This window comes from Sprattus sprattus, assembly GCF_963457725.1.
Source record: "Sprattus sprattus genome assembly, chromosome: 3".
Classification (NCBI taxonomy): Eukaryota; Metazoa; Chordata; class Actinopteri; order Clupeiformes; family Clupeidae; genus Sprattus; species Sprattus sprattus.
In genome coordinates, this window is record NC_137922.1 from 2,974,050 (window position 1) to 3,000,306 (window position 26,257).

The 26,257-nt window shown below is 40.1% G+C and overlaps 1 protein-coding gene across 1 annotated transcript in view; it reads right to left on the bottom strand.

Annotated features, from left to right (window-relative positions):
* The window catches only part of f7l (coagulation factor VII, like), a gene marked incomplete at both ends in the record, with an annotated part of 88,430 nt that extends 66,651 nt beyond the window's left edge, over positions 1-21,779 (bottom strand). The window contains one exon of the mRNA XM_080834575.1: positions 21,686-21,779. Coding sequence (XP_080690701.1) covers positions 21,686-21,779 — 94 coding nt within the window. The remainder of the gene's footprint in view (positions 1-21,685) is intronic.
* Between the last annotated feature and the right edge of the window lie 4,478 nt (positions 21,780-26,257).

Sequence of the window (26,257 nt, forward strand, 5' to 3'; positions counted from 1 at the left end):
AGTTCAAACCTGTGCTTATGGATAGCCTGGACAAGGTGGACGGCACTCTGAGTGAGTATGAGTATAGATAGAGAACAAAAGCACATTTCAAAATGCAGCCAAACTGGTCAGTAGACTACTGGTTTTAACAAAGAAGCAGCGGTGGACAAAATGGCGAAGGATGGTATGTAGTAGATCATTATTTACAGTAGAACAGGTTGATTGAAAAACAAAATACCCTTTTGATTTTTTCATGACTAAATATCCAGTACAATGTACAACAGTACAACTCCCTGACGGTAGTTACGTTAGTTATGAGATTTCGCATGTAGCTTACGCATGTCACAGACAGACACACAGAGATTTCTCTACACTGACATCTGCTAACACTACAGAATGCATAATTCCTACGGGCACTGCACTAGTTGTTTTAATAAACTGAGTGGCATATTTTTGATGCAGATCTGTCCAAAGAGGTAAAGGGACAGGTAAGGGATGTGGCAGAAGCACTCAGGACTGTGGTGGATAACGGGGATTCGGCTATAAGTAAGTATGAGGGCCAAACACACTCAAACATACTCCTAGCATACTCCTAGATGTAACCAATCCCATATTGATCCCTCTTTCATATGTTGACCTTTAGATATAACAAGAAAGCAGGAGGGAGGTGAAGAGGAGGTCACGGCCGAGCTGAACCATGTTTTGGATCAGGTGGACTACAGGACTCAAAGTGAGTATAAGGCCAAAAATGATTTCAACAAGGTTGCCAGTAGTGCTTACAATGAACCACCTTGCTGACTTTAAACTACAGATCTGGAAACAGAGCTGGAAAAAAACAAGGAAAAAAGGCGGTGCTTAACAGCATGCTCAATAAGGCTGATGCTACTTCGTATACATGTGGCTGTGCCTGTGCCATCCCTTACTGATGCTGATGAACCATTTTCATTCAACATAAAATATCTGTGCATTTCCAATAATAACATTACATTCAAAACAGCAGACGAAGACACTGCTAGAAAGGAGGAGGTGAAGAAAGTACAAGTGGCTTTGGATGTGGCATTAGCAGCCATGAAAACACAGGGTACGTAGAGGATGTGATGTCACTCATTCGCATATATGTTTTGCTTTTAGATTGCTTGTAATAAAATACCATGCTTGTTTGAAATTATAGATCTGAAAAGAAAGAAGGAAAAAGAGAAAGATAAGGAAGCCATACAGACTTTGATTCAGAGTATGCGTCTTCAGATTGATGCTTTTTCAAGTGAGTATGAGCAGAGCATTTCAGAAAAGGAAAATCTCATACAGAGAAGTAGGTTCAGGGAAATACTGTAGTTTTACACCACAATTTCTGTTATGTAAAGATGCAGAGCACAACAGAAATTAAATAACAAAGACCAGGAGAGGAGAGGAAAAAGAGGCAAGGGACAACAACGCACCCATCCATTCAGCAGAGGGGAAGGACAGACAAAGAAAACTATGCCAATAAAACCTTCGATAGAAATTATGAAATAAAATGTATGAGCAAATACATATCAAAGTCTATTGTTTACTACTTCTAATCCCTACTGTTTCTTCCTTGCTAATACAGTAAGGGAATTCTGGAATAAGGCTGCAAAGATAAAGATAAATGTTCAAATGTTTACTATCCAACATTAGTAGCCTACTGTCACTTTGCCACATGAATAGGGCTTATAAAACAGAACACCACGGTAAGTAGGCTATGTGACTACACTACATCTCTTAGTTATATCAGCCTTTGGTAAACGTTCAGTGCCCGGATACATGTGTCCCGATACACTGTTGCTTGCACACATGTCCTGTGCTTCAGTGTGAGTCTTCCTCCGCCCACTCAGATATACTGTTGCTTGCACACATGTCCTGTGCTTCAGTTTGAGTCTTTCTCCTCTCACTCAGCAACACTGGCTCCTTCTGTGAGCTCACGAGCAGTCTCTCAGAGATGATATAATAAGGGAAGAGCCGAATCACACTGAAGGGCTTGCAGTTCGCAAGTTTTGCAAAAAACATGTGTGAAATGACAGCCAATTAAGAGGTCCATCTGAGATGTAACTGATAACTCCGACAGCTCTTGGAGCAAAATTCTTGCTCTCTGACTCTTTCTCCTCTCAATCAGCAGCACAGGCTCCTTCTGTGTGCTCACCAAACATCTGCTCACAGATATCTGCCATCTCTCTCGGATTGTTTACATTTACATTTACATTTAGTCATTTAGCAGACGCTTTTATCCAAAGCGACTTACAAGGATGTACTGTATACTATTTTACACTGATGGCACACTGCACATCAGGAGCAATAAGGGGTTCAGTGTCTTGCTCAAGGACACACCTTGACAGGAACTAGCACCCTTCTGATTACTAACCAACTTCTCTACCTCCTGTACCACTGTCCCTGCCCCTATTGTTGCAAAATGACCTTATCAAAATTCACCAACAAAATAGAATGCCAGGTACGGTTGGGTATTACTGTAGCAGAATTATTTGTAAATGGGTGTGGAGAGTTGTGTAAATATATCTCAATCTGTGTAATCAAATTTGCAATGGAGGCTCTAAATATGTAATGAGATTTGCGAATGTGAACAGGAATCTGCAAATGTGTATTCAGAATCTGTGTGTACATAATCAGATTTGTAAACGTGTAAAATAATAATCTCTAAATGTGTAATGAGATTTTGCGAATGTATTGAGATTTGTACACGTTTAGACACATTTGTAAATGCATGCGTAGATCTGTGAATGTGTAGACAAATCTTTAAATGTGTGCATATATCTGTGAATGTGTAGAAAAATCTTTAAATGTGTGCATAGATCTGTGAATGTGTAGACAAATCTTAAAATGAGTGCATAGATCTGTGAATGTGTAGACAAATCTTTAAATGTGTGCATAGATCTGTGAATGTGTAGACAAATCTTTAAATGTGTGCATATATCTGTGAATGTGTAGACAAATCTTAAAATGAGTGCATAGATCTGTGAATGTGTACCCAAATCTTTAAATGTGTGCATATATCTGTGAATGTGTAGACAAAAGATGAAATGTGTGCATAGATCTGTGAATGTATAGACACATCTTTAAATGCCTACAGAAGTGGAAGTATTTAGCTCCAAGAGCTGTCAGAGTTATCAGTTACATCTCAGATGGGCCTCTCAATTGGCCGTCATTTCACACGTCCCTTTTTAAATAAATGCATAAATAAAAATAAATGAATTAATAAATAATCTGTGCATTTCCAATTATATATTCTATTTCTATTCCATTCTTATGCACATCAATGGAATCGTGTAAACATTCCACTGAATGATGTCATAAAGGTGACCAGGCAACATGATGATGTCACAGAAAGTCTATGAATTACTCCAATGCATGTTGGAATTCTACTTCAGTGTGTACTGAGACAGCATAGCAAGTGGTTGATATATGAGATAATGGGATTTTTGGCATTTTTGATGTGCTTGTGCTGCTTTAGAGCAGCCAAGCAGGACAATGATATCGATAAATCGAGACGACGGGCCCTCCGAAAACTGAAAGTTGAAGAATTGAAAAGAGAACTGGAAGTTTTGGGAGTTCCACTCAATGATGACGGAAAAACAAAAAAGAGCAAAAAAAAGCTGAAGAGGGAACTCCGGAAACTCCTCATAGAGGAACTCAGGAGAGTTGACCTGGGGATGGCACTTAAAGATGTGGCCATTAAGGTCCCTATGGTATCAGAAGTGGACTCGTCAGTAAAGACAAAAAGCAATGACACTGAGAAGGGAAAGAAAGAAGGGAAATACGGACAACTGGATGATTTGGATAATCAAGAAACTGAGCATGCAAGAACACACCAGCAGACAACTGAAGTCCAGGCCCTTCTGAATGACCTTCCAGTTGAGGTGGATACTTCTGCAGGTGTGTATAAGCTCTAATCATATATTCCCATATTTGAATGCCCTTTTCTAGTATTATCTGAATAATCCTCCATGAATTTCTGTGCTGCAGATCAGAAAACAGAGCAGGAAAGTGTACCAAACCAGGGTTCACTTGAAGCCCAGGCCCACCTTCTGGATGAGGTGGACACTTCTGCAAGTGAGTATGATCTTAAAACAGACACTACAACATTTGATTATGTTTTCCAGTATTGTTTAAATAAACTGCGCGGGATATTTCTGTGCTGTAGATGTGCGGAAAACTGAGCTGAAGGGAGAGAACAAGGATGGGACAGTGGTAATACACGTTGTGCTTCAGGACGCTCTGGATCATGTGGACCCAGCTCTAAGTGAGAATAAGTCTAGTAATTTTAATAACAGAATAAATATCAAGGAAGTGTACTGATTCATGCATGTTATTTCTTCCACGTCTGACTCTGGTATGTGCTGAACACCTAATTGAAGAACCAGCGGTGGACAAAATGGCAAAGGATGGTATGTTGTAGAGAATTATTTACAGTAGAACAGGTTGATTGAAATACAAAATACCCTTTCTATTTTTTTATGACTAAATATCCAGTACAATGTACAGATGACGAGAGTATAGCCGAATATTATCGCAATAAGAAGAAGAAGAAGACCAGGAGGGGTACTACGGACAGGGGAACGAAAGGTGAGGGGAACTTAAAATGGCTGATGAGAGAGCGCACCATAAGTTAAACATTGAAGTTGCTTAGCTGGGTTTTAATGAAACGTTCTCCGTATATTTAGCCTCAGACTCAGCATCCATTCAGACTGAAGTGAATGAGGAGGTGATAGGTGAGTTCAAACATGTGCTTATGGATAGCCTGGACAAGGTGGACGGCACTCTGAGTGAGTATGAGTATAGATAGAGAACAAAAGCACATTTCAAAATGCAGCCAAACTGTTCAGTAGACTACTGGTTTTAACAAAGAAGCAGCGGTGGACAAAATGGCGAAGGATGGTATGTAGTAGATCATTATTTACAGTAGAACAGGTTGATTGAAATACAAAATACCCTTTTGTTTTTTCATGACTAAATATCCAGTACAATGTACAACAGTACAACTCCCTGACGGTAGTTACGTTAGTTATGAGATTTCGCATGTAGCTTACGCATGTCACAGACAGACACACAGAGATTTCTCTACACTGACGTCTGCTAACACTACAGAATGCATAATTCCTACGGGCACTGCACTAGTTGTTTTAATAAACTGAGTGGCATATTTTTGATGCAGATCTGTCCAAAGAGGTAAAGGGACAGGTAAGGGATGTGGCAGAAGCACTCAGGACTGTGGTGGATAACGGGGATTCGGCTATAAGTAAGTATGAGGGCCAAACACACTCAAACATACTCCTAGCATACTCCTAGATGTAACCAATCCCATATTGATCCCTCTTTCATATGTTGACCTTTAGATATAACAAGAACGCAGGAGGGAGGTGAAGAGGAGGTCACGGCCGAGCTGAACCATGTTTTGGATCAGGTGGACTACAGGACTCAAAGTGAGTATAAGGCCAAAAATGATTTCAACAAGGTTGCCAGTAGTGCTTACAATGAACCACCTTGCTGACTTTAAACTACAGATCTGGAAACAGAGCTGGAAAAAAACAAGGAAATAGAGCAGGTCATAAAGGCGGTGCTTAACAGCATGCTCAATAAGGCTGATGCTACTTCGTATACATGTGGCTGTGCCTGTGCCATCCCTTACTGATGCTGATGAACCATTTTCATTCAACATAAAATATCTGTGCATTTCCAATAATAACATTACATTCAAAACAGCAGACGAAGACACTGCTAGAAAGGAGGAGGTGAAGAAAGTACAAGTGGCTTTGGATGTGGCATTAGCAGCCATGAAAACACAGGGTACGTAGAGGATGTGATGTCACTCATTCGCATATATGTTTTGCTTTTAGATTGCTTGTAATAAAATACCATGCTTGTTTGAAATTATAGATCTGAAAAGAGAGAAGGAAAAAGAGAAAGATAAGGAAGCCATACAGACTTTGATTCAGAGTATGCGTCTTCAGATTGATGCTTTTTCAAGTGAGTATGAGCAGAGCAGTTCAAGAAAGGAAAATCTCATATACAGAGAAGTAGGTTCAGGGAAATACTGTAGTTTTACACCACAATTTCTGTTATGTACAGATGCAGAGCACAACAGAAATTAAATAACAAAGACCAGGAGAGGAGAGGAAAAAGAGGCAAGGGACAACAACGCACCCATCCATTCAGCAGAGGGGAAGGACAGACAAAGAAAACTATGCCAATAAAACCTTCGATAGAAATTATGAAATAAAATGTATGAGCAAATACATATCAAAGTCTATTGTTTACTACTTCTAATCCCTACTGTTTCTTCCTTGCTAATATACAGTAAGGGAATTCTGGAATAAGGCTGCAAAGATAAAGATAAATGTTCAAATGTTTACTATCCAACATTAGTAGCCTACTGTCACTTTGCCACATGAATAGGGCTTATAAAACAGAACACCACGGTAAGTAGGCTATGTGACTACACTACATCTCTTAGTTATATCAGCCTTTGGTAAACGTTCAGTGCCCGGATACATGTGTCCCGATACACTGTTGCTTGCACACATGTCCTGTGCTTCAGTGTGAGTCTTCCTCCTCCCACTCAGATATACTGTTGCTTGCACACATGTCCTGTGCTTCAGTGTGAGTCTTCCTCCTCCCACTCAGATATACTGTTGCTTGCACACATGTCCTGTGTTTCAGTGTGAGTCTTCCTCCTCCCACTCAGATACACTGTTGCTTGCACACATGTCCTGTGCTTCAGTGTGAGTCTTCCTCCTCCAACTCAGATATACTGTTGCTTGCACACATGTCCTGTGCTTCAGTGTGAGTCTTCCTCCTCCCACTCAGATATACTGTTGCTTGCACACATGTCCTGTGCTTCAGTGTGAGTCTTCCTCCTCCCACTCAGATATACTGTTGCTTGCACACATGTCCTGTGCTTCAGTTTGAGTCTGTGTCCTCTCACTCAGATATACTGTTGCTTGCACACATGTCCTGTGCTTCAGTGTGAGTCTTCCTCCTCCCACTCAGATATACTGTTGCTTGCACACATGTCCTGTGCTTCAGTGTGAGTCTGTGTCCTCTCACTCAGATATACTGTTGCTTGCACACATGTCCTGTGCTTCAGTTTGAGTCTTTCTCCTCTCACTCAGCAACACAGGCTCCTTCTGTGAGCTCACGAGCAGTCTCTCAGAGATGATATAATAAGGGAAGAGCCGAATCACACTGAAGGGCTTGCAGTTCGCAAGTTTTGCAAAAAACATGTGTGAAATGACAGCCAATTAAGAGGTCCATCTGAGATGTAACTGATAACTCTGACAGCTCTTGGAGAAAAATTCTTGCTCTCTGACTCTTTCTCCTCTCAATCAGCAGCACAGGCTCCTTCTGTGGGCTCACCAAACATCTGCTCACAGATATCTGCCATCTCTCTCGGATTGTTTACATTTACATTTACATTTAGTCATTTAGCAGACGCTTTTATCCAAAGCGACTTACAAGGATGTACTGTATACTATTTTACACTGATGGCACACTGCACATCAGGAGCAATAAGGGGTTCAGTGTCTTGCTCAAGGACACTTTGACAGGAACTAGCACCCTTCTGATTACTAACCAACTTCTCTACCTCCTGTACCACTGTCCCTGCCCCTATTGTTGCAAAATGACCTTATCAAAATTCACCAACAAAATAGAATGCCAGGTACGGTTGGGTATTACTGTAGCAGAATTATTTGCAAATGGGTGTGGAGAGTTGTGTAAATATATCTCAATCTGTGTAATCAAATTTGCAATGGAGGCTCTAAATATGTAATGAGATTTGCGAATGTGAACAGGAATCTGCAAATGTGTATTCAGAATCTGTGTGTACATAATCAGATTTGTAAACGTGTAAAATAATAATCTCTAAATGTGTAATGAGATTTTGCGAATGTATTGAGATTTGTACATGTTTAGACACATTTGTAAATGCATGCGTAGATCTGTGAATGTGTAGACAAATCTTTAAATGTGTGCATATATCTGTGAATGTGTAGAAAAATCTTTAAATGTGTGCATAGATCTGTGAATGTGTAGACAAATCTTAAAATGAGTGCATAGATCTGTGAATGTGTAGACAAATCTTTAAATGTGTGCATAGATCTGTGAATGTGTAGACAAATCTTTAAATGTGTGCATATATCTGTGAATGTGTAGACAAATCTTAAAATGAGTGCATAGATCTGTGAATGTGTACCCAAATCTTTAAATGTGTGCATATATCTGTGAATGTGTAGACAAAAGATGAAATGTGTGCATAGATCTGTGAATGTATAGACACATCTTTAAATGCCTACAGAAGTGGAAGTATTTAGCTCCAAGAGCTGTCAGAGTTATCAGTTACATCTCAGATGGGCCTCTCAATTAGCCGTCATTTCACACATCCCTTTTTAAATAAATGCATAAATAAAAATAAATTAATTAATAAATAATCTGTGCATTTCGAATTATATATTCTATTTCTATTCCATTCTTATGCACATCAATGAAATCGTGTAAACATTCCACTGAATGATGTCATAAAGGTGACCAGGCAACATGATGATGTCACAGAAAGTCTATGAATTACTCCAATGCATGTTGGAATTCTACTTCAGTGTGTACTGAGACAGCATAGAAAGTGGTTGATATATGAGATAATGGGATTTTTGGCATTTTTGATGTGCTTGTGCTGCTTTAGAGCAGCCAAGCAGGACAATGATATCGATGAATCGAGACGACGGGCCCTCCGAAAACTGAAAGTTGAAGAATTGAAAAGAGAACTGGAAGTTTTGGGAGTTCCACTCAATGATGACGGAAAAACAAAAAAGAGCAAAAAAAAGCTGAAGAGGGAACTCCGGAAACTCCTCATAGAGGAACTCAGGAGAGTTGACCTGGGGATGGCACTTAAAGATGTGGCCATTAACCCCTTGGTGCCGCCCCGTGTTAATATCGTTCCTTTTGGAACGATGACGTTTTGGTGCCGTGACAACGGAAAATAACATATTTTTGAAAAAAATTTTTTTTACTAAAGCCTCAAGACCCATCCAATCAGATTGCATGCTTTTTAAATCCATGTTATTGATTGGCTAGTCCGACAGAGCTTGTCAAATCAAGCTACGCGAGTGACGTGACTGAGGTCAGAAAATCAAACATGGCGTCCGCGAGTATGCAACACCTCATTGAGAAATAGCGATTTTCAGCACAAAAAGAAGCAGCATTTCTAATGTATGACGAGTGACCTAGAAAGCAATGTACACAGTGGTCCTGGAAGGATTTATATTGGAGAAAAAGTTTGAATTTTTCCGAGGATTGGAAGGAGAAAGCACCGGAGAAAAGTACTTCGACTGCGTTTCTATCACAAGGTAGGTTTCATCATAAATACACACACCCAACAAGTTGTCACTGAAATACATGCTTTCCTCATTTGTTTCTCGGAGTAAATAATGAACTTCATCAAAACTTGTATTTAGTTTTGTGCTCGGCTTTGAACTTGGCTAGATTTGTAGATTCATAAGACATTTGTGAGGCGAACATTCACATGTGTTTTGTTTACCGCAAAGCTGACGCAAACCCACCTTGTAATAGCAAACGACATGTTACTGGATTTTCATTTTGGCATTTGAAAGGCATAAGCAAGCAGGGACTTACAAGACATTTAGAGTAAAAGATAAAGGAGTATTTATTAGGGATGCACCGATCCGCTTTTTTCACCTCCGATACCGATACCGATATCTGAGGTTTAGTATCGGCCGATACCGATCTGATACCGATATAAAAAAACAGCTCGAAAGTATGGTAAAGTTACCAGTTCTGTGTGTATGTGTGTGACCACACGTGCGAGAGGAAGAAAAGAGTGCATGACATGAGATCTTGGTGCATTTTTTGCTCATTTGCTACTTAACGTCATGTCTAGTCATCACTATCAATTCATAACATAGGATAAAAATAATCACAAATAATGTACGTACTAACTAGGGCTAGTGTTCATATTAGTTAGCAATCATATATCCGCTAGCGTCAACTTTAACGTTACATTGTAGAGGCTCAGCATGGTGACCTGTTAATGTATTTGCTGGCTATAGTCTGTTAAAAGACCCACAATTACCAAAACAGTATTCTTTATCTCTCTTTAATGTGCATTCATCAATTTCCATTACATGACGATGCATGTGATCGTACACATGTGTGTGCCTGCAATGAGAATTGGGACTGCACTGAATTACTTGAACATGAGTTATTGCTACACGATAACAATTACACAACTAACATTACTCGATACATATAATTGTGGACATTACACTAGGCATTACACTAGGCAACATGAATGTCATTCATAGCTCATCTAGTCGAAATCTTAACAGGATGAACCCATCTTTATTACAGCGAATCAACATCAGAAAATAACTAAATCTCCGCTTAGCATGCTAATTGCTACTAATAGCAACCTGCACTCATAATACTCTACCTATCACAGTCGTAACTTCATGAAACCCCTTACATTCATTATGTACGCACACAATGCCTCACATACATGTCGAACAATGATGATTTAAGCATTGGAAATTTATAAGGCACAACTACTTTGCCAATGATGGGCGACGAACTAAACTTGTCACTATTCACTGAAAACTTAACTGAGCAGACAGCGTTGCTAGGCAACGTCACTATCAACAGAGAGTTTTTCATACAGTTAACGTGCGGGAAGGCTTTTTATGGCTGGTCTCTGGATTGTCTGCCATCGCAGCACCCTAAATCTTTGAATGTGCGTGTTTCAATATAACAACAGTCCGTTTAAAACAATGATACCGGAGCATGATATGAATTAAACAAAGCCTCGATGTAAATACATAAAAATAAACATAAAAAAAAAAATATATATATATTTTTTTTTTTTAAATATGGATCGGCCCATTGTCACCGATAGGCTACCCGATCTAGAAATTCCTTCAATATCGGTACCGATACCGATACAAATATCGGATCGGTGCATCCCTAGTATTTATTTTCCTTTCAGGGTGTTTTTCTTACCTAATTCATGAAAAAAATGTGACTGTTACTTATGGTTTTAGTGCAGTTAGATAGTGATCACTTTGTAATTCTGTCAATATTTCTTTGTTGATTTGAGACCTCAAGGTTTTGTGTGCTTGTTATTTCAGCCCTGTACAATATATATATATTGTGTAAAATGAAGAATAGAAAATGAACTGTTCCTTTTTCTGATCAATTGATTTCAGCTTAGGTAATGGCAATATTAGCCACGAGGAGAGCAGCGATGAGGGTGCTCCTGAAAATCTGCCAGCCAACCCAAGACCAGCGAGAGGGAGAGGTGTGAGACCAAGAGGGGAAGGGCCAAGAGGCCTACAAGCCAGGAGAGTTTGACATTTTAATATATTGACAAATTCCAGATCTGGGCTTTCTCTTTCGATGGACACATTTTGAAAGGGCTGATGCAGAGCTTTGCAGCGCTCTTTGAAATGGTCAAGGAAAGTTATGACTTCTCTCAGCTTATCATTTCCATCCAAAGTACTGGGGTCCATTACATGTCACATGGCCTTCAGCTTTGAGCCGCTCCCATGACATGGTAGACCTTGCCCAAAGCCCATGTTCCCCTCACACAGTTTTACGGGCACGCCTCCGATGACCTTACGGCATGCCATCCCACCTCTGAAACCATTTGTACTCTCTCTCTGTCTCCTCTCTCTCTGTCTCTCCTCTCTCTGTCTCTCCTCTCTCTCTGTCTCTCCTCTCTCTGTCTCTCCTCTCTCTCTGTCTCCTCTCTCTCTGTCTCCACTCTCTTTCTGTCTCCACTCTCTCTATCTCTCCTCTCTCTCTGTCTCCTCTCTCTCTCTATCTCCCCTTCCTCTCTGTCTCCTTTGTCTCCTCTCTCTCTCTGTGACTATGCTCTCTGTTCGCTACAAATGGTGTCGGAGGTTGGATGGCTTGCCGTGAGGTCATCGAAGGAGTGCCGATAAAACTGTATGAGGGACCCCCAGGTAGGTTGACCCCTGTGTGAGGGGCCCCATAGATGGGTAAAGCACTTGTGTGTGTGTGTGTGTGTGGGACACTCTAGATGGGAGAAGTACAGTTGGTGGATGCGTAAGGAATGCCTATGTGCATGAAGCGCAAGGGTGCACTTCCCGAAGTGGAGGGCAGTGTGACTGAGTGCTGCACTACAGATAGTAGTATGTGTATGTGCTCTGACTGTCACACTATGGAGCCTGGCTCATTGGTATGGCAGTCAGAGTGCATGTTTGGCACCCTGTAGATCCAGGTTCAAATCTATGTGTGGGGTGACGCAATCTCCCATATTTGATCAAACTGAATTATACTGGAATTTTGAAATGTACATAATGTGGAGGACGCCAGATATTGGCCTGTAACATTTGAGGTTTTGCTCAGATCAAGCTGAAATTTTAGAATGATATGGCTGATTGATTATGCTTTGATTTGACGTTGACATTTTTTAATAAAAATGTATACTTTGCTCTTCAGATGAGAAATTGTACATAATTTATGCGCATAATTAATACAAATTTGCATAAATGTGTATTTTTAATAAAATTATATATTTTAAAAATGAAGAAACTGTGTGCTGTGTTGTACTCCATACTTTTAGCTTGAAAATGATGTATCACACATTAATATATGTTACAAACTGTTCTTACACCACTGATTTAATTGAAAGCACCCTAAATCGGTCATTTTAGGTGCTGGCAACAAAGGGTTAAGGTCCCTATGGTATCAGAAGTGGACTCGTCAGTAAAGACAAAAAGCAATGACACTGAGAAGGGAAAGAAAGAAGGGAAATACGGACAACTGGATGATTTGGATAATCAAGAAACTGAGCATGCAAGAACACACCAGCAGACAACTGAAGTCCAGGCCCTTCTGAATGACCTTCCAGTTGAGGTGGATACTTCTGCAGGTGTGTATAAGCTCTAATCATATATTCCCATATTTGAATGCCCTTTTCTAGTATTATCTGAATAATCCTCCATGAATTTCTGTGCTGCAGATCAGAAAACAGAGCAGGAAAGTGTACCAAACCAGGGTTCACTTGAAGCCCAGGCCCACCTTCTGGATGAGGTGGACACTTCTGCAAGTGAGTATGATCTTAAAACAGACACTACAACATTTGATTATGTTTTCCAGTATTGTTTAAATAAACTGCGCGGGATATTTCTGTGCTGTAGATGTGCGGAAAACTGAGCTGAAGGGAGAGAACAAGGATGGGACGGTGGTAATACACGTTGTGCTTCAGGACGCTCTGGATCATGTGGACCCAGCTCTAAGTGAGAATAAGTCTAGTAATTTTAATAACAGAATAAATATCAAGGAAGTGTACTGATTCATGCATGTTATTTCTTCCACGTCTGACTCTGGTATGTGCTGAACACCTAATTGAAGAACCAGCGGTGGACAAAATGGCAAAGGATGGTATGTAGTAGAGAATTATTTACAGTAGAACAGGTTGATTGAAATACAAAATACCCTTTCTATTTTTTTATGACTAAATATCCAGTACAATGTACAGATGACGAGAGTATAGCCGAATATTATCGCAATAAGAAGAAGAAGAAGACCAGGAGGGGTACTACGGACAGGGGAACGAAAGGTGAGGGGAACTTAAAATGGCTGATGAGAGAGCGCACCATAAGTTAAACATTGAAGTTGCTTAGCTGGGTTTTAATGAAACGTTCTCCGTATATTTAGCCTCAGACTCAGCATCCATTCAGACTGAAGTGAATGAGGAGGTGATAGGTGAGTTCAAACCTGTGCTTATGGATAGCCTGGACAAGGTGGACGGCACTCTGAGTGAGTATGAGTATAGATAGAGAACAAAAGCACATTTCAAAATGCAGCCAAACTGTTCAGTAGACTACTGGTTTTAACAAAGAAGCAGCGGTGGACAAAATGGCGAAGGATGGTATGTAGTAGATCATTATTTACAGTAGAACAGGTTGATTGAAAAACAAAATACCCTTTTGATTTTTTCATGACTAAATATCCAGTACAATGTACAACAGTACAACTCCCTGACGGTAGTTACGTTAGTTATGAGATTTCGCATGTATCCCTCTTTCATATGTTGACCTTTAGATATAACAAGAACGCAGGAGGGAGGTGAAGAGGAGGTTACGGCCGAGCTGAACCATGTTTTGGATCAGGTGGACTACAGGACTCAAAGTGAGTATAAGGCCAAAAATGATTTCAACAAGGTTGCCAGTAGTGCTTACAATGAACCACCTTACTGACTTTAAACTACAGATCTGGAAACAGAGCTGGAAAAAAACAAGGAAATAGAGCAGGTCATAAAGGCGGTGCTTAACAGCATGCTCAATAAGGCTGATGCTACTTCGTATACATGTGGCTGTGCCTGTGCCATCCCTTACTGATGCTGATGAACCATTTTCATTCAACATAAAATATCTGTGCATTTCCAATAATAACATTACATTCAAAACAGCAGACGAAGACACTGCTAGAAAGGAGGAGGTGAAGAAAGTACAAGTGGCTTTGGATGTGGCATTAGCAGCCATGAAAACACAGGGTACGTAGAGGATGTGATGTCACTCATTCGCATATATGTTTTGCTTTTAGATTGCTTGTAATAAAATACCATGCTTGTTTGAAATTATAGATCTGAAAAGAGAGAAGGAAAAAGAGAAAGATAAGGAAGCCATACAGACTTTGATTCAGAGTATGCGTCTTCAGATTGATGCTTTTTCAAGTGAGTATGAGCAGAGCAGTTCAAGAAAGGAAAATCTCATATACAGAGAAGTAGGTTCAGGGAAATACTGTAGTTTTACACCACAATTTCTGTTATGTACAGATGCAGAGCACAACAGAAATTAAATAACAAAGACCAGGAGAGGAGAGGAAAAAGAGGCAAGGGACAACAACGCACCCATCCATTCAGCAGAGGGGAAGGACAGACAAAGAAAACTATGCCAATAAAACCTTCGATAGAAATTATGAAATAAAATGTATGAGCAAATACATATCAAAGTCTATTGTTTACTACTTCTAATCCCTACTGTTTCTTCCTTGCTAATATACAGTAAGGGAATTCTGGAATAAGGCTGCAAAGATAAAGATAAATGTTCAAATGTTTACTATCCAACATTAGTAGCCTACTGTCACTTTGCCACATGAATAGGGCTTATAAAACAGAACACCACGGTAAGTAGGCTATGTGACTACACTACATCTCTTAGTTATATCAGCCTTTGGTAAACGTTCAGTGCCCGGATACATGTGTCCCGATACACTGTTGCTTGCACACATGTCCTGTGCTTCAGTGTGAGCCTTCCTCCTCCCACTCAGATATACTGTTGCTTGCACACATGTCCTGTGCTTCAGTTTGAGTCTGTGTCCTCTCACTCACATATACTAACCCAAGGGACAACGGATGAAAACTAGCTAACCAAGCTCATTCTGGTACATTTACATTTTCTGGAAAATGTTTATCAAAGTACACTGTCCCTTTTCAAATAAATGCATACATAAAATAAAAAAAAAAATAATAATCTGTGCATTTCCAATTGACCGATCGCGAAACTCCTCCCTAGAACAGCCCTTGTCCAATCATACCTTAGCAAAGGCTACTAAGAGCAGAAGGTCCGACAACTTTGAGGTCTGAGCAGCGTGGTTAAACAGTGTGCCTACGGGACTTGTAGGTATGACATGAGGTACCCTGAGAGATTAGAGGGATACGTCGGGTTTTTTTCCGCTTCCCCAAAGCCCAAAACACAGGCGCAAAAGTGCCAGCTGTGTATTAAACAGTGTGGTCACCCCACACCCAACTAAATGTATTGCAAAATACACATATGTCTGCTCCAAAGTAAATCAAGCTGCTTGCTGCCAGCTAGCTATCGCTAGGTATGATGGCTAACTATCTAATTGAGAGAAAATCCCCTAACAGTTATGGATCATGAATACTTGTATTATGACCACTAGAATAACATAACTAGTCTATCCAACCAAAGTGTTCATGTTAAAAAATGTTAATGTATGTGCCTGTCTAAATGTCACTGTTACTGTCTGTATGATTGCTCGCAGAGCTGTTGAAGCTATCGACAGCAAACGCCAGCATTGAACAAAACTTTTAAAGAACACTTTGTAGTTTGTATTTATGCTTAATACGACATTGAACAGAACTTTTAACGAACACTTTGTATGTATGCTGCTGGCGTTCGCAATCGCCAGCTTTGATAGCTCAAAAGGTTACTGACGGTAACATCAGCATTGCTAGCTAGGATAGTCACCATACATACCTCCAGAGTCTCTCGCCAGAGACAGAATAAATAATAAGAATAATCTTTGGAGGTTATTATCTAGCTTGAAATATTGTATACAGATCTTACCCAGTGGTGAAATAACATGACTAGTCTACAAGGTTGTGCTGGTTGCATTTCAATGAAGAGGTCGTAGGGTTTCTATTTTTTCTTTTTATTGAGACCTGTATGACTTTGCTTCAATTATTGTTGTGTCCACTTCGTTGTTGATCTTAATATTTTGGATATATCCTTCCACTACATATTGCAGTCCCTTTTAGCTTGATCTGGTCAATCTCACCATGTATTGTTTTGGTTGAGTTACCATGGAGACGGCGGCGCGGCGCGTCTAGACGCAGCGACCACTCACGCTTCCGAAAATACGGTGTTTTTGTTTATTTAATAAGTGTTTGTCCGAAAGTTTGTCATGGTCGTCTCGTTTGTCTGCGACGGATTATAAGTACAGTCAACAGGCTATTCTAGACATCTGCAAGAGCAAGATTAACAACATATTTAATGTAATTAGCAAAGTGAAATTATTATTGTTATGAACGTTACCATGGAAATAGCGTCGGATTACAAGTATAGTCAACAGGCTCTGCTAGACATCTGCAATATTTATTTAGCAAGATTTACAACGTGTTGGATACTACAACAGAGACAACCATAAAGGAGCTCGGATTACTTTGCCAGTCTATGATTACCCCGGAGCTGACTGCGACTACAGCTCCGATAAAGAGACGTCGGAAACAGTGTGCAAGGAGGCAGAAGAGGGAAAAGCGTGGAGGTATCAGAGCTAGGCTAGCGGCTAGCCCAACTCGCCCAGCCATGCCATCCATCATCTTGGCTAACGTACGCTCCTTGGACAACAAAATACACCATATACGACTGCTGAGGTCAGCGAATCGGACAGTGAGTAACTGCTGTGTGCTTGTTTTCACTGAAACATTGCTTAATGACAACATCCCCGACTCCGCTGTACATCTTGAGCATCTTACATGCTATCGAGCGGACAGAGCCCACGTTAACAGATGTAAACAGCGCGGTGGAGGAGTTTGTGTTTACATATGTGATGCGTGCTGCCCTACAAAGGCAAAGAGCAGTATGTGCAATTTTTCAAAAAAATTTTTTTTGCAGAAATTGAAAGTGCAGGGTCAGCTCTTCAATCTGTGAAAATTTTATGTTGATCAATAAACTGTTTCATGTAAATATTTGCAATTTAAATTTGCAGTGTGTATAGAAAAGTAGAAGTAGAGTAAAACCAAGCCAATTGCAGTATATGTCTTTACTGCAGTTTGCCCTGCTTCTACATGCAATACCTTAATGTATGCGCGTGTAATTTTAAGCAGTAATACAAAGGCAAAACGCAGTATAGCCTATAAAATTACCAGATTTTGCAAAAATGTAAAAAAAAACTTAAAGGGTGGTGTTCACCTCACTTTAATCTATCTAATTATACATTTTGTTGTTAAATATAATTTAAAACTTTTACTTGGTGTAAAAAAAAACACAAAAAGCTGTTTTTCTCAGTTTGGGGTTTTTGCACTTACTGCTCTTTGGCTTTGTAGGGCAGCGTGGTGCCAGGACGCTGTGATAGTATGCAGACACTGTTCACCAGTGGCGGAGTTTATTTACTTCGGTTTTGCTAATCGCGGCATACATCCCTCCAACCTCCAGAAGCCGCGACATGATTTACTATCATCGCTGGAGATTTTAATTATGCTGATTTTAAGACTGTCCTACCAAAATTTCATCAGCATATCAATTTCCCAACAAGGGAGAAAAACACCTTGGACTTGGTCTATACTTCATACAAAGGTTTCCCCCTCCCCCACATCGGACTAACCCTGTTATGCTAATGCCAGCATATAGGCCCAGAGTGAAAGTGGAAAAACGATATTGCAGCGAGTATTACACTCTCCACTATCAACAGCGAAAGAGATTGTGTCACCGGATGGATCAAGGTGAACTCTTCAGGACTGTCTTGCGACAACAGACTGGGGCATGTTCAAGCAAGCAGCTACACACAACAACCACATAGACAATGAGGAGCTTACAGCCACATCCTACATCCAGAAATGCACTGATGATGTGACCCACACAAAGACCATCATCACTAGGGCTAACAAGAAGCCATGGCTGACAGGAGCTGTCCATCGGCTGCTGAGGGCCAGAGACAAAGCCTTCAGAGCCGGGGATAGAATTGGCCTGAGAACAGCGAGGGCCAGCCTGTCCCATGGCATCAGAAGAGCAAAACAAGACTACTCAAAAAAGATAACCAGCCACTTCAAGGACAACAGAGACACGCGCAGCCTGTCCATAACGGATTATAAGCCGGCAACAACTCCTCGAACAGCATCACACTCAGCACAGGGGCCCCTCAAGGCTGTGTGCTCAGTCCCCTGCTCTTCACCCTGCTGACTCACAACTGCACACCAACTTACAGTACCAATGACATGGTGAAGTTTGCGGATGATGCAACTCTGGTGGGTCTCATCGACAAGACCCACTATAGGAAGGAGGTTAACCTTTTGACCACGTGGTGCAAAGACAACAACCTCTTGCTGACCTCTTCTCCTTACAAAGGAGATTGTGGTTGACTTCAGGAAAAGCCACACTGAACACCACTGACCATCAATGGCGCTGCTGTGGAGCGAGTGAACGGCACCAAATCCCTGGGGGTGAGGACCTCTCCCGGGCAACCAACTCTGCATCACTGGCGAAGAAAGCCCAGCGGCGCCTCAACTTCCTCCGCAAGCTCAAGAGAGCAAAAGCTCCCATTCCCATCCTGAACACTTTCTACCGGGGCACCATTGACAGCATCCTGTCCAGCTGCATCACTGTGTGGGGCAGTAGCTACACAGCAAGACAGAACTGCAATGCACAGTGAACACAGCTGGAAAGATCATTGGTGCCCCACTCCCTTCCTTGCGACACATTTATACCACCCGCCTCATCCGGAAAGCCACCTCGATTGCGAGTGACACCAGCCACCCCGCACACAGTCTGTTCAGCCTTCTACCCTCTGGAAGAAGGTATAGGAGCCTCCATTGCCGCACCACCAGACTCAGAAATGGCTTCATACACCAAGCTGTCAGGAAGCTAAATTCTCTCCCCTCACTCCCCCCAGCTATATCCTCCAGTCTGACAGAAAGCTGACCCCCCTCGCCCCAAAAAATCACTCAGAACTCTGCACTTTTAGCACTCGTTGACGTTTAAAATTGTATTGCTTATTTATGAATATTTATGTTTACCTAGTTTTAGGAAATGTCTTGTCTTATCTGTTGTGCCTGTGCACCTTTATATGTTTCACTGTGGGAGAGTGGGAAACGTCCTATCGATTCCTTTGTATGTCTTGACATTAGGGCTGGGCGATATGGGAAAAAGTTATATTTCGATTTTTTCCCCAAAAAAATTTCCGGATTTTATATCACGATATGAACAAAATCACCATTTTTGTATATTTTTTTTAATTTTCTGGTAAAAAAGAAAATGTAATACACAAAAACAAATGTAATACACAAAAACAGCTTAACAAGCTCTTAGGTTTCACATAACAAATTTCTAGCAGCTTTAAAAAACAACAACGAAAAACATGAAGTGCATTTAACTTGTTCTGCAATGAAACAAAAAATTGTGCAATACTGTTTCTCACAAGTTGAAAGTGGGGGGGACATGTTTCAGCGGGGGGTCTGGTGGTCCCCCTCCAGAACATTTTGAAAAACGTACATGCAATTTCCCGCATTCTGGTGCATTTTACCATGTTTTTCTCTGAGATGTAAATCATGTTATCAGCATATCAAATTCACAATTGATATAGGTTTGGTAGCCTGATAATTATGTTGGCTACATTCAAACTGACCACCTCATTAAAGTATGACTGTTCAGGTCAGAAATGGCCAAATGTGTATTGAAACCCATAGTCTTTAAGGATGGAAGCTGCCAGAAGTAAACGGTTAACATAGGGGAAATAGTTTTCATACATGGCAAAGCTTGACAGCATGCCCAGCACACCAATGTTCATTTTATTAATTGTGGCATTGACATCATCTTTCGTGAGTCAAAGAGAGGTATACAAGTGAGTGACACATTAAAAAAAAAAAAAAAAATCTTCTTTGGTGAGTGTGTGTTTAGTCGCTGCTGTCGTTAGAAAAACTGCCATTAGCTAGCTAACGTTAACGCCAGATTAGCTCACGGTTGTTATGGCAATAACAATACGATTATAGCCAGATAATGTCCATTGGGTGGTCCTTAATTGTCCACTACAGGTAAAACTTGGGCAACTCTGACTTACTTTCCTCTTCTTCGAAAAAAAAAATCCGTTTGTCCATTTCTGTGGTCTGCTTCTAGCGCGACGCTCCGATCAAATCAGAGTCAGAGAATGAATGAACATGAATGACAGCAGTGTTGCCAACTTTTCTGTGTGGAAAGTAGCTGTTAGCTCTCCAAAAAGTCGCCAGAAGTCCCTAGATGACGTAATCAACTAATTAGCATAATATGCAATATGCAATTCTGAGCGCGGTAACACTCATGTTTTTCCCGCTAATACAAAGTTCTAATATGTTGCTGTTAAGACTGGCCGTGCAGGTGCTGTGTGAGTAGAGAGGAGACTGTGACAGCCCTCGCTGTTCTCAGCTTTCGTGAGATCAGTTGTATCATGAACTGCAGAACAGGATATGTGAGATGCTTTTTCAATGCTTTGTCAACACAATAATCCACCAAATGACAAAAATAAAAAAGTCGCTAGATTTGTCGCTAGTCGCTTTTTGCTAATAAAGTCGCCAAGGGGGTCTGAAAAGTCGCCAGATATAGAGACAAAGTCGCTAAGTTGGCAACACTGAATGACAGTTGAATCTGCGTGCGTGATGATGAGGCTGCGTAGTACACCAGGAAAACGCGGAGTGGATTTATATTGCTGTGGGTATTCCCCACTGATAAAGTGGAACGGATTTAATTGTGAAGCAATGGAAAGAATAATGGACTAGTAGACCAGCAGTCACGCACGCACTATTTTGACTGCAAAAGTGGGGGGGTCGAAACGACTTGTTTTGAAAAGTGAGGGGGTCTTGTCCCCCCCCAATTACATTGTCGCGACGCCCATGGGTTACGTGCGGCGCTGTATTCGCGGGTCTGTGAAAACATTGATTTTTTTTTTTTTGAAGGCGCCGTCTAATCGAACGTCTCATTTAAAACCGTAGAAAAAAATTACATCGCGATTAAAATCGAAATCGAAAAATCGCCCAGCCCTACTTGACATATTAAGTTATTGACAATAAAGCTACTTTGACTTTGGCATGAAATATGACAGTGGCATGAAATATAGACTGACTACTCCGATTAATGCCACAATATTCAAACAGGTGGCCTGCCCCCTCAACTGTGAAGTAAACGTCCAGCAATTCTAGAATAGATATTGTTCTTACCTCCGGGTAACCCAAAGCAGGCTGGAAAGTAAAAGAACAGCAGAAAGAACCGGAGCAGCTGACTCGTCTGGACTCTAAAAGCTCGGGACTCCATTACTCTGCTCTACGCAGGCTGTATGACCACGATCAAAGGTCATCAGAGCTTCCCCGTTAGCCTAAAAAGCACACATCATCCTGTGTACACACACACAGGTACAAAAATAGGGATACGATTTTATTTTGCTTTGAACAGCAGGAGGTGCTGTGATGACCAAAATTACATTTCTCTGAGCTGATGGACAATGATAAAGTATGATGGGCAAAAGCTTCTTGTCTGTTAGTATGACCTGTACGAAGTCACTGCTTGTCAAGCTCTGAAGATGAAGCTATTGGTTACACAAGTTCAAGAAAATAATCCATCAAACAAGCCTGTGTGGGCCAACTGTGGATTGTGTACCATCTGTTATCCTCTGTTATTTGTTTTCCTGATACAACTTAAATGAATTAATTTGGTAGCATGTCTTTAAACGTCTCTGTACTGTTCCTCTAGTAGGATGTCTTTAAACGTTTCTGTCATACTGTTCCTCTGGTAGCATGTCTTTAAACGTCTCTATACTGTTCCTGTGGTAGCATGTCTTTAAACGTCTCTGTACTGTTCCTCTGGTAGCATGTCTTTAAGGCGAGACACTACAGGTGAATAGGGTATTTTTTTTTTAAATAATAGATATCACAATGAAATGTCCTCAGTTGATTACTCACACATGTATGAACAAAAAATGTATTACAAGTTTCTGTAATTACTATGTTTGATTATGCAAATTAGGCCTTATCTAATTAAATATGCTCACATTTGCATATATTTCCGGTAGATATATCTGGACATACGATAAAGCCAGGTGATTTTTTTTATTTTCATTTTGTTAACATACAAGATGCAAACAAATTTACAGAGGGATTTCAGGATATCTGCTTTCATTACCTAGAAAATCAAAATATACTGTCTATAGCCTTAAAAAACCGATTTTCGACACCTTTTTTTGATCAAAATGACACATAAATCAGGCCAGGAATGATTAATTAACAAATCCTTCTGTAAATATCTTCAGAAGACTGCTAAGTGTATAACTTAAAAGTTTGGTGTACATAGGTGCTACATAGGCTGAGAAGTATCTACCGGAGAATGACAAAAAACTCATTTTGAGAAAATCGCATTTAAAGATTCAGGAAGTGTCAAGCCATACCACGTGATGCGTCTGAGCGAATCACGTTATCAGAAACCACCGCAAACCAATGAAATTGCGTCCTTATGTTTAAACCCCCGTTTTTGCTAACATCATTGGTTACTGCTGGAAAGGAAATGTCCTTATTTGGATTAGATAACGTTGTGTGAGAGCTATAGCGCTTTCCAACGGTACCAAACATGTCAAGCATCAGAAAGCCGACATACTGCACGTTACGTTAGACTGCTAACTTTCCTGGAAACCTATGAGAATGCTGACGCCGCGAACAGACAAAATGTGAATAAATATACACATTAATGTATAATTAGGATATTTTCTTTATGCTAGTATGAAAGATTACATGTTTAGGGAGTGAACTAGCTCAAAATCTCAAAATTGACCACTGCTGAAAAAAACGATGTTTTTGCCTGCCGTGTCTCGCCTTAAACGTCTCTGTCATACTGTATCTCTGGTGGCATATCTTTAAACGTCTCTGTCCTTCTGTTCCTGTGGTAGCATGTCTTTAAACGTCTCTATCATACTGTTCCCCTGGTAGCATGTCTTTAAACGTCTCTGTACTGTTCCTCTGGTAGCATGTCTTTAAACGTCTCTGTACTGTTCCTCTGGTAGCATGTCTTTAAACGTCTCTGTCATACTGTTCCCCTGGTAGCATGTCTTTAAACGTCTCTGTACTGTTCCCCTGGTAGCATGTCTTTAAATGTCTCTGTACTGTTTCTTTGGTAGCATGTCTTAAAACGTCTCTGTCATACTGTTCCTGTGGTAGCATGTCTTTAAACGTCTCTGTACTGTTCCTCTGGTAGCATGTCTTTAAACGTCTCTGTACTGTTCCTCTGGTAGCATGTCTTTAAACGTCTCTGTCATACTGTTCCTCTGGTAGCATGTCTTTAAACGTCTCTGTCATACTGTTCCTGTGGTAGCATGTCTTTAAACATCTCTGTACTGTTCCTCTGGTAGCATGTCTTTAAACGTCTACTTCATACTGTTCCTGTGGTAGCATGTCTTTAAACATCTCTGTACTGTTCCTGTGGTAGCATGTCTTTAAACATCTCTGTACTGTTCCTGTGGTAGCATGTCTTTAAACGTCTCTGTACTGTTCCTCTGGTAGCATGTCTTTAAACGTCTACTTCATACTGTTCCTGTGGTAGCATGTCTTTAAACGTCTCTGTACTGTTCCTGTGGTAGCATGTCTTTAAACATCTCTGTACTGTTCCTCTGGTAGCATGTCTTTAAACGTCTCTGTACTGTTCCTGTGGTAGCATGTCTTTAAACATCTCTGTACTGTTCCTCTGGTAGCATGTCTTTAAACGTCTCTGTCATACTGTTCCTGTGGTAGCATGTCTTTAAACATCTCTGTACTGTTCCTCTGGTAGCATGTCTTTAAACGTCTACTTCATACTGTTCCTGTGGTAGCATGTCTTTAAACATCTCTGTACTGTTCCTCTGGTAGCATGTCTTTAAACGTCTACTTCATACTGTTCCTGTGGTAGCATGTCTTTAAACGTAAATGAATAATTTACTTGTTAATACTTTAATTGATATTCTGTCTTAAGGATTTCGTTCCGGGGTTATCACAAATCTTCATCTGCCTTTCCTTTTCAGAGTTTCGTTTTCAGATCACAGTTTGCTTTCGAGGCTATTCCACTCATATTCCGGAGCTTCCTCTCTGTAGTGTTCTTGAGATTTTGTAATTCGTAACTGAAATCCGTAATTCGTATTTGATATCCGTATCCGTAATTCGTAACTGAAATCCGTATCGGCAGATAGATTTTGAAAGTGAAGATAGTTTTTGAAAGTTTAGATACATTTCGTATTTGAAATCCGTATCTGTAAATAGATTTTGAAATTGAAGATAGTTTTTGAAAGTGTAGATACATTTCGTATTTGAAATCCGTATCTGTAGATAGGTTTTGAACGTGTAGATGGTTTCACAGATACAAAATCTATATTTCAGATACAAAATCTATATTACAGATACAAAATATTTATGGCATTGATTTGATTCCATACTTTTTGAGGGCCGAGATGTGAGAACATTAAGTTGCGCACAATTCCACAATCATTTGTGATTTATAACCGAAGGATTGTCGTACATGTTTTTTTTTGTGCGTACGTTCGTTTTCTGTTAATCACACTCACGATCATTTCAGAAAATGTCTTCGATCAAATGGAGGATGGTTTCTATGCAAAATGTTATACATGAGGGCCCAGGTGTAACGCTAATAAAGTTGTGGGCTCCTTCCTCCGACAAATGGACATGAGTTTAGTGAGGCACAACAACCTCTGCCACTCCATGCGTCTTTACCGGAAGAACGGAGTTAATTTAAACACCCAGAGTAACACTGTGCTCATGGCTAATATAATTGACCATGTCAAAATAGTCCTCTGAGCCACACAACAGCCCTTTTAAAGGGCCACACCAATGACTAAATAAATATCCTGCATTGCGGGCTGTAGGTGAGTGTTTGTGAGAGTGCTAGCTTTAGCTAACCAAACACTATATTGTATATAGCTAGGTAATTAGCTGGCGTAAGATACTGAAATTTAAGCTAACCAATTAACTTATTTTACAAAAACCTAGCAATTGTGTGTGTGTGTATGTGAGTGCTAGCTTGAGCTAACCAAACAAACACCATACAGTAGCTAGCTAACGAGGTAGTTAGCTCACATAAGAAACTGTAATTTAAGCTTTTCACAAAAAAAACATTGATTATGTGTGTTTGTGATATGTAATATTATTAATCACTCACGTCAATTATGATAATGTTATTTACCGCTAGCGATTACTCCAACACAAGTTGTATTCAGTCGCAATTAATGTTGAACAGCAACTTTAAACGTGACAAGATTTAAAAGTCAGGCAAATGTCATTGTAGCTCAATGACAAAGTAAAGGTCCTGGTATTAGCCAATCAAATAAATGGTGTTTTTCGTTCCGGCCAGGTGGCCAGTATGTCTGTGTGTGTGTGTGTGTATATATATATATATATATATATATATATATATATATATATATATATATATATATAATAATATCTATATATATATGGGTCAAAGATGTGACGCTCAATTTTTGGTGAACATGAGGATAAAATAAGTCTAAAAGTTTTAAAATTTGAGAATAATCAATCAAATCACTTTCATACATGCTTTTCTTCAAGACTAAATCTAAAAGTTCTGGTTTTATCCAATTTTGTGAGAATATTAAGAGAATAAAGGTCAAATTGTCATTATGGTGTAACCATAAAAAACTTGGTTTATATGTCAAATGGTATGACCTCGGTAAAAAAAATATGAAACCATAATAATCAAAGATATCATATTCAATGTAAAATTTGGTTTAAAATATTCACACC